Raw genomic sequence first — 11,816 nt, forward strand, 5'->3', positions numbered from 1 at the left:
TTCATTTCAGGAGCATAGAAATTTTAGTGCAGATTTTAATTATATTTGATTTCATTTAAGTTGTTCAGATGACAAATATTTGAATATTGCCATCAAGAGCTGAAAGTAAAAGTATGGGATTAATTTTCATTCATGAGAGGTATTTTCACAAGCCTTTACCCAAGGAATTTTGCATCTTTCACCATGATTTATCTTAAATTGGTTATTTTAAAATAGTTTTACCTGGAACATTATTTTGGAATGTAACTTCCCTGCAGGAATGGTGAACTTGTGCTTTGATTACTTCTCTTAACCATATCAGGTGCTACAAGGACTGAATATGCTTGGGAACTTCTATATGCAAGGCAAAAGGTGGTTGCAACAGCAAAGGCTTTCGGTCTGCAAGCCATAGATCTGGTTTATATTGACTACAAGAATGAGAAGGGCCTAAGCAAGCAATCAAGAGAGGGTGCCCTGATGGGGTTCACTGGTATGCTTCTTAAATGATCCATTCACTCCCTCCCCACCTTCATTAACTTAAATTTTCAGCAGGAGTGCATAAAGTGATAACTTATTTCTGTGTTATTCCTAATATGACACCAAACGATTTGATAAGCTTTTGATATATTTTGGGGTTAATGGCCAATTTATGATAAGGAGTGTGAAGTGAATATAAAATGTTTTAAATCTACAGCTTAATTATTTAAAGTAAGTCATTCATTACTAAAGAATAAACTTTGATGTATGTTCTTAAATTATTACAAATAGTATCAAATAATTCAGTTAGAAATCTATTGAACGTTATGCAAAATAAATTATCTTGTTTAATCATTTCAGCCTCCAACATAATTTCACAGATTTAATCACATGGAGTTTACAAGAGTACAATTTCCCTAATGATACTTGCAGTGGTATCTATCCTTTGTGATATGGTCCAGCAAATATTATTAATAAAGCGGTATTTCTTAAAGCAATGGAAAGTAGCTTCCAGGAGAGAAATCAACACATACATTAGATAAATTCGGATTCATAACTAATATAAATGTCAACCATTAATTCAAAGCATACTCTATATGAGAAATCTTTTAATGATGTCCACAGTTGATCTGATGACATCTGAATTGGGAGACAGCTGTAACTTTTTTTTATTGAACCTAAACTATCTGTTTTTTTTAAATTTCAGTGTCTGAGCAGAGGTGTTAGGTGATTTGGCCAGAGAAAGATGCTGCACTTTACTTCCAAAATATTTCAGATTCCCAACACTTATAACCTCCTTTATGAAATGTGCAAAGCAAAGATGCTTCCTACTTAAATTACACACATTGGCAAATTTGCAAGTTTTAGTTTACCACAGCTAAATTAATTTTTTTTACATAAACCAAATTATTTGCGAAAGAAGAATATGTTTACAAAGAAAACATATAAACATTTTTGTCAAGCATTTTAAATCTTCTCTTTAAAACACATGCAATATCACCCACTATATTAGTACTTGCATAAAATAATAAAAACATAATGTTCTCATACCAATAGTGTAAGTTTTAAAACTAATATTGCTTCTGATTTGTTAAGAATGTATCTTAGTTTGGAAAATACGATGTGGAATTACAAAAGCATTCTCACAAAGCAAACTGCCACAATTATGGTCTAAATATATATACAGTATATATATATATTCAGCATTTTACTGTTGAAATAATTCAGCATGTTATTGTTGACCTCCTATTATTGTTTGACATTGTTCTATAATGGGACATCTCAAATGGTTTTGTAAGTAACAAATCTTCAAAGCTATAGATAATCATTGGGGGCAATTTTTTCAGATTTATGCTCTTAGCTTAGAGCACACATAATTTTTGCAAACCAACAACACTAAAATTATTACTTCCCTGCTCAAAAAAAAATTTTCTTTGTAGGGAAGAATTTTATTGAATATTTTGTTATCAATTTGTGACTTGGGTAGTTGTATGGCTCCTCAGAATGCTGTAATGTGCCAAAGTGTTGCCTATCTGTATCTATGATTTTATGATAAATAAATGATATGTTTCTAATTCAGTGATATTAGATATATTTATTACATGTTTTCCGAGGAAAACAATTATCAGACTAACTTAAATCTCAGAATTTTAGCCTTCAGAGATATTATTTGGCAATTCACCTTTGAATATCATAATTGCAGAGTTTATTTTCTTACATTGGCTTCCATTTTATACAGAAACTTGTAGATATTATATTCATTACTTTCTATAATTTTTGAGATGTTACAGCAACAGATATAATAATTAAGTATTATTTTACTTTCACATTCAGATGAGAATGATATGTAAATAAATACTTGAGAATATTATAAATCATTGGACCATTGCCATATATTACAAACATTTTCTCTGTGTTTCTACATAAGTTTTAAATAAAACTGCATTAGTCCATAAACAATGAGTTAATAGCAAAAAGATAAGTGGTACTCCAGTAAAATAGCACACTTGTGCCACTGTTGATTTGAGGTTATCTAATTCAGAAAACCTTCAATGGGGAATTTGATCCATGAGCATAGTTTATTTCATAGAAATTGACTTTAGAATACTGACAATAATAGTAAGGGGTGATTATCAGCAGCCGCAGTAGACAGACGTTAAAGACATCCACCTGTATTTGCATATATTTTGACTATGTGTCAAATTCATGTTCTATGAACATTATTGTCACCATTACACACACACATAATGATCACTTCACTATGTTCCCAATTTTGACTCCCAGCAACATTTTCCCTCTCTGACTGGGGAAACAACATAATCCAAAATAACAGAGAGTTCCTGGATTTCCAGTGACAACATCGCACAGTCAGCAGTTCGGAAGTACTCACTGGTCCTGGGCACAATCTATCCGGCCAGCTAGTAGTTTTGGTTTGCTTTCCCTTACAGTGTCTGAAGCCTCCTTACTGAAAGAAGTTTGGCTGGGAAGGTCAGGCAAATTTCAGTGTCTATTAATAATTGGCACTGAAGCTTTTGACTCCAATCTGCAAGCTAACTGGACAGGGTCCATGAATTAGACAGTACATAAAGCTTCACAAATTCTATCTTATTAAACTCGAGCAATTATATTCAATAACCCATTAATATCTGTGTTTTAATATCAATAATATACAATGTGTCCTATTTGTAAAACACTTCACAGTAATCATATTATGCAATTAAGCATATAAAATAGATATAATGTGTAATACATGATAGAAGTAAAACTATTATAAATGGTGCATTAAAATTTATAAAATGAATATTATTTATGGAGGCTTATATAACATAATACAAATTGATTTTACATGCACTGAAATTCTAATTATGTTGTTTGCATAATCCTGAAATATAACCAAATGTTATAGTGTAAATATCTCACTACTACTGAGGCAAATTTATCTTTCATATTCTAATGGATAATAGCTTTGAGATATATAATAGATACTTTATTAATCCCAAAGGAAATCACAGTGTCACAGTAGCATTACAAGTGCACAGATATACAAAATATTAGAGAAATAAGAAAGAATAAAAAATTAGTTACCACAAACAGTCTGACAGGAGGGGTCACCACTTCCCTGGCTATAGGTTGTCTCATTATAGAGCCGAATGGCTGAGGGTAAGAATGACCTCATATAGCGCTCTTTGGAGCAGTGTAGTCGCTTTAGTCTATTACTAAAAGTGCTCCTCTGTTCAGTCAAGGTGGCATGCAGAGGGTAAGAAACATTGTCCAAAACTGCCAGGATTTTCCGTAGGGCTCTTTGTTCTACCACAGCCTCCAGTGTGTCCAGTTTGACTCCTATAACAGAACCAGACTTTCTGATCAGTTTATTGAGCCTGTTGGCATCACCCGTGTTGATGCCATTGCCCCAGCACACCGACCGCATAGAAGATTGTACTGGCGATAACAGACTGGTAGAACATGTGAAGGAGAGGCCTGCATACTTCAAAGGACCTCAGTCTCCTCAGGAAATAGAGGCAACTCTGGCCTTTCCTGTACACAGCCTCTGCGTTGGTGCTCCACTCAAGTCTGTCACCCAGGTGCACCCCCATGTACTTGTAGGTCCTCACCACATCCACATCCTCACCATCAATACTAACAGAGAGCAGTGCAGGCTTAGTTTTCCTATGTGCTTGCAGTTTTCAACAATAAGGAAAAATATGAAGGCCTAATGGCAGTGGCCTGTATTTTGAAATCATGTTAATCCATTTCTTGTCTGAAGATGCCTCCTAACTGTACACAGTGTCATGCTGTATCTTATAGGCATAATAGAAAGGTCATATCAGTGAACACCAAATGTGTCACACCAAATACGTTCAATATATTTGTATCGATTATGAAATTCAGTAAATTCCCTATGCTGCTTTGAGCTCAATACAAGAAATATTGATATTGTTCTTGCAATTAAAAAATAAATCTAATTGTAAATTATTAATTATAAAAAAGCTTTCCGATTGACCATTGCTCTGTGGAAGGGTAAATCCTTCTGTCAAATGGATAAGATGTGAAGCAATTGATACAAACCATTTTACATACTTTTTGAGTGCAAACTAATATTCAAATGGATAATTATGATGTTAAAAATTCTGGAAATATTAATTAAAGCCTTAGTCGAGATTTAACTGACAGCTTTCTGTTAAATATTTTAATTGGTAATTCTATTATTAGCAAGGCAGGCTATTGAAGGAAGATTAACCTGTGGAGATATCTATCTAATGTAAACATTTACTCTCACAGAGGTTGATTGATTTCACAAATGTCACAGCTAGTTTAGACAATGCTCTATGCAGAAAGTTGGCCTACACTGCACAATTCATAAATTTGTTGATTACTTTCAGAAGCTTGTCTATGTGTGTCCTGAACAGAGTATTGCATGCTGATGTGTCATATCTGTATCCAGGTAAACAAGTGATCCACCCCAATCAAATTCCAATCGTGCAAGAAGCCTTTTCTCCAAGTGCCGAGCGGATAAAATGGGCCTTGGAATTGATTGAAGCTTTTGAAGAACATCAAAAACTGGGAAAGGTGATGTTTTTATGTTTGCACATTGTAGTTATTCAGACAATTTTAAATTTCATGGCCAAATCGAACATTCGTTGTTGCAACCAAATGTGGAGTTATTGAGTCACTGTATGAGAGCAAAATTCATCAAATAGGATTAAACCGTTTTGAAACACATTAGTATGGCAAATGAAAGTAAATTAGTGACGTTGAATTGTTTTGCCAATTTGTTGCATCATTGAATCACATTGTGCTTCTAGCACTGTGTGTTATTGTATATATGTTTCATTGGTGATCCACAGTCTGCTGGTGGCTCTGGCCCAGTGATGCTCAGATTAAACATAGCCTGGAGGAAGAATTGGGGTAATCATATTGTTGTCAGTTAATTATCTTCAACAATCCTTATGTTCGCATCCTATGAACAATTGCAAAGGAACTATTTAATATCCTATAATCTACACCATCCATCCCAACAGGATATTTTTTTAAAATCTAATTTTTGTCATGAAAACAGTGTCATAATTAAGTTGCAAGGTAGTTAATCAGGAATGAAGAAAAGTTACAAGTCATTGCTGCTAAATAGGGTTCTGTAAGATTAATTCATGACAAAATAAAAGTGCTAACTTATTATGTGTTATTTTATGCATATTGGGAAATGTATGACAGAGTCATGAGGCAAAGAATTGGGCCCTTCAGCCCATCGATTCTGTTCCAACCATCTGTAATTGTAAAATATTTGAAGAAAACTGCTATGCCCAAATTGTGTCCTAGTTGCAGGAACAAAAGAACATTATGTAAAGTTAATCTTTAATGTATCTTTCTATAATGAAACCTGCATTGTTTTGGAAGTATTTAACTTTATTCTCTGAATGGAGATGATGCCATTTAAGTGTTACCATTTTCGATCTTCAGGTAATTAAGATTGCATTAGTCCATTGAGAAGAGGATTCTCAGTAAGCAAGAAGTGTAACGTGACCCTGTTCTGTTCTAGGGAGCCTTTACTTTTCATGGAAGTATGATCGACATGCCATCTCTGAAACAAGCACAAAACATTATCACACTGGCCAAGGCCATCAAGGAAATGTGAAAGCTGAAAGAATTGGTTTTGTACAATACATCATTGGCAGATGCAGTGGAAAAAAATAAACAGAAGAAGAAAGACTGAGAGAGAGAGAGACAGAACCAATTTCTTGTGTGAAATGTTGAAGAGGTCACTGCAACACTGATTATATTTTAATTATATGACATCTTAAAACTCACACTATTGTAATTTAAAAATAAAGCATATTGTTTAATCTCTCAAATACTATCATCAAATGTGACCTAGCGTTCCTACTGAGCACATAACTAAAGCCAGTAACTTCATGGTGTATAGTTTGGGACGCTGAGATAGGAAAAGCTTTCAGATGCAGCAATCGAAAGCGGAATGTACTGGAATTTCTGTGGACATCTGTAGTTTCTGCATCACATTAAAATCACTGCTTCTGATCAGATGTGTCGGCTGGTTAACAGGCTGGGCTGCACAGCTGTTTAACTGCAGTGCAGGTTTGTCCAGCTCTGGCTGGGTATTTAAACATAACAATCACCCATTGTCACCCAGTACTGAAGAGATCCATCCTACAGCGTACAGTGTTACAAAGAGCCAGAACTTCAGTACTCCAGAACTTACATTTATTTCCTATGACATAGAGGCATTGAAGGACTTAAAGAATAAATCCTTTAAGAAAAGGCTGAAAGAATAAATTTTAAAAATATATTTTTGACTCTACCTCAACACATCAGCCTTTGCTTCCTCTGTACACAGAAATTGTGCAATATAGTTTATTTTTAATAATCCCTAAAAAAAGAATTCTGTTTGTTCTGAAGTATTAGTGGGGATTTATTTTTAATTGTAACACTTCTGTGTGTTAAATTTAAAAATGGCATGCTCGTAAATTATCGACAGGATAGATACTGAGAGTCTATTTTTGTTTAGCTGAGGGCGTAGAATTAGGCAGCATGATGCAAAAGAAAGAGTTTTCCATTTGGGACTGAGATGAGCAAGGGTTTATCCTTCTATAATTTTGTAGAGTCATGAAAGACTGTGGTTGTTCGGTTGTTGAGTATATTTCCGACAAAAATTGCTGAACTCGGGCACAGAGAGGATGTGGGGATTGAGTGTGTAAATAGACCTGAAGTACACAGTCAGCCAGGATCTTATCCAGTAGTGGATCAGGGATCAAGGAGCATTCATGCAATTGTTTGTCTTCGCTTTATGGTCTATGTTTAATTGCATTTGGAGATTTTAAAAAGGCAGTAGCTGAAGTATATGTTTAAACATTTAATTAAGGAATGACAATGCTGCTGATCATTTCATCTTGTGCCTGCTTCTTTGGACCCGTTTTGCTTTCAAGTGCCTCTGTTAAAGAGGTATTGCCTAAACCTCTTTGTATCAGCTGTGGCTCAGTGGGTTTCAGTGCTGAACTGAGTTACAAGGCTGCGGGTTCAAGACCCACTTAGGAGTCTCCAGCACAAAAAACCTACTGTTACCGAGGTACTGAGGACTTCGGAGGTTCAGACCAGACGTTAAGTCATTGGACAGCTCAGGTAGATGTAAAAGATTCTAAAGTGCTAATTTAAAGAAGAGCAGGGGAATGCTATTTGGTGTCCTGGGGTCATTTTTTATCCCGCAAGCAACATCAACAAAAAACTGCCATTGTCACATTGAAATTCGTGGCTGCTGACTGCCACATTTCCAACGTTTCAAAAGTACTTTGTTGCTGCAAAGCACATTGGGAAAGGGATGCAAAAAGCTCTATACAAGTGCTAGTCTTCTAAAGTATGAATACTTCACAGTATCAATAGCATTGTTTTCACACAAGCCAAGTGGGAATGCTATTTAGCCACACGGTGACCTAAGACTATCATAAGGTCATATGGCTGTTAGACAATGCAGACTGTCTTGTTGTAGTTTACTCACTAGCATTACAGTAAAATCAAACTTAAGGACAACCCAAAGATCTATTTTCTGCAAATCAAGCTTCTAATGTAGAGTGAGGAACAAGCTGCTGGAGGAACTCAGCATGTCAGACAGAATCCCTGGTGGAAGCAAAGGGATGGTTGATATTGAAGTCAGGACCTGTATCAGAAACATAATATGGATCTATATTTACTCTTGACTCCAGTGGGCATGTAGGTCATGTAGAACTAAAAGGGCAAATAGTACTACCAAAAATTATTTGTTATTTGACACTGTAAATGTTGGAGAACAGCTCTTGATAGGTCTGAGCAAAAATAAAAGTATTAGATGTTACTACTGCCTTGCTAATAACTATTTGATCATAACTGCCAGCTTATCCAGCTTTCCCAGAGTAGATGTGTCATTTGCTTTGCATTGAATGCATACTTGCTTACAGACAAAAGAAGTTAAGCTGAAATTTCTCAGGTGGGCATTCAAGACTCTGGGCACCATTTTGAAAATGGGCAAGGAATTGTCACCAGGTGTTCTAGGCCACTCTCAAACAGTAGAAGATCTAGGCATTCTCACTGCATGTGTGGGATCTTGCTGTGTGGAAATTGACTGGCAAACTCCTAACAGTGCAGCAGTGACCATATTTGGCTGTAAATTGCCTTGGAAGGTTTTGAAGTCATGAAGGGTAATGTAGAAGTGAATATCTCTGAATAGGAAATGGCCTGAAATTGATTGCTGATTTCACAGCAGTGTGAAAGCATTCTGTTTTGGAGCTGATAATGTAAATCCATAGAAAGTTTGCATTTAGGTCATTTAAGCAACTGTTTTTGTTCAATTTATTATCAGAGACATTCAGTATTAATTACATGTCATTTAAATATATGAATTTTCTTCATCCAGTTTCACACTTAAACAATTTTCATAAATCATTAAACGTACTGCATTCACTCTTTTAGTGTTGCATTTATTTAAACCTCCCTAATCTTTTTACAGTGGCTCGATTTTATAGTGTGTGAATACATGAATACTGTTCCCTTTGAGCATATGATTCAGTGGTTCAGGTGAAGTAATTTGTCAGGCATAAAGGAATCTCAATTCTTACTGGACGCAACAACTCCAGGGCAAAAAAGTGGTTGAATGCAAAGATTAGGTTAATGTTTCCTTGAGTACAGAAGACAAAGGGTTGATCTCACCAAGGTGCTGAAGATGGCTGATGGATTTGATTAAGATTGATGAGGAGACTTTATTTCATCCTGGCAGGGACAAGTCCAGAAAAAAAAGAGGTGACCGAACTTATATCAAGAAGCCACGCTGATCGGGAGTGTTGTTGGGAAACAGTGATGACAGTGTGAACCTCTCTCCCACTTAAGGCTCTTGAAGCCAGTGGCTGAGCTGCAAGTTTCACAACTGAGATTTATGAGCTTACGTTGACTGCACGGATTACTGATCCTAGGCAGCAAGATGGAGTTATAATTCATATCAGCCACAAGCTGGCTCAAGGGGCTGAATGGTCTTATTCTAGTTCAGTGGGACAATAGCGGGCGCTCGCTCAAGGAAAGCTGGATCATTTTCAAAATTCTGAGGAATTCTGATGCACTGCTGTCGCCTTCACTCTGTAGCAACATATGCACCCTCAAACCAGTTCATAGCATGTGATTCAGACATATTCAAATAGCAACCCATAACTTGGGTATAATCGCGATTGTGACAAAAGAGACTCGTTATATGAAATTAAAGTGCTTGCTTCCAAAGGCACAATAAATGAACTTCATCTCTCACTGTCACATACAACGTATACACAAGCCTACCATAATAACTCTGCCTGACCCCAACTGTAGCCGTATTATTTATTGCATTCTACTAACCTATTGACTTAGTGTTACATATAATTGTTTTACAGGACTCTTGTACTTTACCCTAATAAGTATTCACTTGTCAAATGCCTTAATGGGGATCATGAATTAATAAATGTATGATGATTTAATGAGTGAATCAGTATCTTTATTCAATGTTGAAATCAGATCTGCACTTCGCAGTTTATGATACTTTGATTTAAAGAGCTTGTAACCTTTTATTCAGTTGTAGCTGGATTGAACACAGAGCATGAATTTATTAATATTAAATGTGCCTGCTCTAAATCTCTAAAAGTAAGATGAAATCAAAATAACCCTACGGACCTAATAAAATCTACATTGTATGTTTTTGCATAATATTTTCATTCATCACAACAGGGCACTTGGGCAACATTTGTTTTATTCTGTTAATTCTTGCCTAGGGCTTCCCTTGCCAATATCTTCATTGTTTTAGAGTCTTTTATTACAATCTTTGACAACATTATTTTCACAACAGAGAGAATTTTCCCAATTAAATAAATCGTTTAATTTAAATTAACGCTGACTACAATAATTTATTGATCTTTGGGGACAACAAAGGAATGCATCAAATGCTGGCTGTCATTATCTTAATAAAACACACAGGGGGAGTGGCTGAAGGGAGCTCTCGGTGGCTTCTGAAAACTCATTGTATTTTTCACAAACACAAGGAAGTCTGCAGATGCTGGAAACCCGAAGCAACACACACACACTCAAAACGGTGGAGGAACTCAGCAGGTCAGGCAGCATCTCTGGAAATGAATGTCCTGGAGGAGGGTGTCTGCCCATAACATTGATTGTTTGTTCTTTTCCGTAGATGCTGCCTGGCCTGCTGAGATCTTCCAGCACGTGTGTGTTCCATTGTACTTTTTGCCAAATTTATCCTGATGAAAACCTATAATATAGATTGTGATGGGCTTCAGCCCAGATGAAAGTCTTAACACAAAACATTGATAGCCCATTTCCCCCTACGTATGCGATCATTGGTGCGTATCCTCAGAAATGTACAGTAAATGTATCTTTCTCAATGGCTTAATTAATTGATCCAGTGAAAGTCACAGAGTGGATCACTTCCTTTGCTGATCTACTCGATCCCAGTCAAAGGGATCACACCAACGATATAATTAGTCTCAGGACCTCTGCATTAAGGGACAGAAATATCATGCTTACTGCTCTAGATTGTTTCCAGAGGAATGCTGACAGAAATATTTCTGCTGGATGTGTTCATGTCCTGCTGTATATCAATAGATCCAGCCTAAAGACGTTATCTTCTCGCCTGTGAACAACGGAAAGGTGAGTGAGGTATTGGGCGTCTGAGACCAAACCAGACACAGCACCAAGGGGCTGAGACGCAGAGAATTGTTGAGGAAAAGTGTAAAGAGAAACAGAAAGACTTGGATTTTGTGCTCTATGCACCCATTCCTAAAGCAAGATGATTTCAAGGTGCACCAACAGAGGAGGTGAGACTACCCTATCTATATCTCATGTCTAGAACAGTATTACTCTTATTTGCACTCATTTAATTGACCCTCCCATCTGTTCTTCTTAGTGAGTTGACCAGTCACCTCGTTGTTCGGCTGATTGGAGATATTAGCAGTGGAGGATGAGGGGAAGAATTTCAAAATGTTGATGGACGATATTGAAGTCAATCTTTATAAGAACTACTCTCTAATAAAGAAAGGCCTAGACAGAGAGGATGTGGAGAGGATGTTCCTATAGTGAGGGAGTCTAAGACTAGAGGGCACAGCCTCAGAAGAGAAAGAAGTCCCTTAAGAACAGAGATAAGGAGGAATTTCTTTAACGAGAAGGTGGTGAATCAGTTGAATTCATTGCCACAGACAGCTGTTGAGGCCAAGTCATTGGGTATATTTAAAGCAGCAGCGATTGATAAATTCTTGATTAGTAAGGGTATTGAAAGCTATGGGAAGAAGGCAGGAGAGTGGGATTGGGAGGGATAATAAATCAGTCAAGGTGGAATGGCAGAGCCAACTAGGTGA

General features: G+C 36.4%; 1 protein-coding gene across 2 annotated transcripts in view; it reads left to right on the forward strand.

Moving 5' to 3' along the window:
* The window catches only part of clybl (citrate lyase beta like), a 153,749-nt gene extending 143,809 nt beyond the window's left edge, over positions 1-9,940 (forward strand). For both annotated transcript variants that reach the window (XM_072258847.1, XM_072258846.1), the window contains exons 7-9: positions 302-469; positions 4,898-5,022; positions 5,990-9,940. In XM_072258847.1, coding sequence (XP_072114948.1) covers positions 302-469; positions 4,898-5,022; positions 5,990-6,085 — 389 coding nt within the window. In that variant the 3' untranslated portion in view covers positions 6,086-9,940. The remainder of the gene's footprint in view (positions 1-301; positions 470-4,897; positions 5,023-5,989) is intronic.
* Positions 9,941-11,816: the final 1,876 nt, after the last annotated feature.

The sequence above is a fragment of the Mobula birostris genome, chromosome 5 (assembly GCF_030028105.1).
Source record: "Mobula birostris isolate sMobBir1 chromosome 5, sMobBir1.hap1, whole genome shotgun sequence".
NCBI lineage: Eukaryota > Metazoa > Chordata > Chondrichthyes > Myliobatiformes > Myliobatidae > Mobula > Mobula birostris.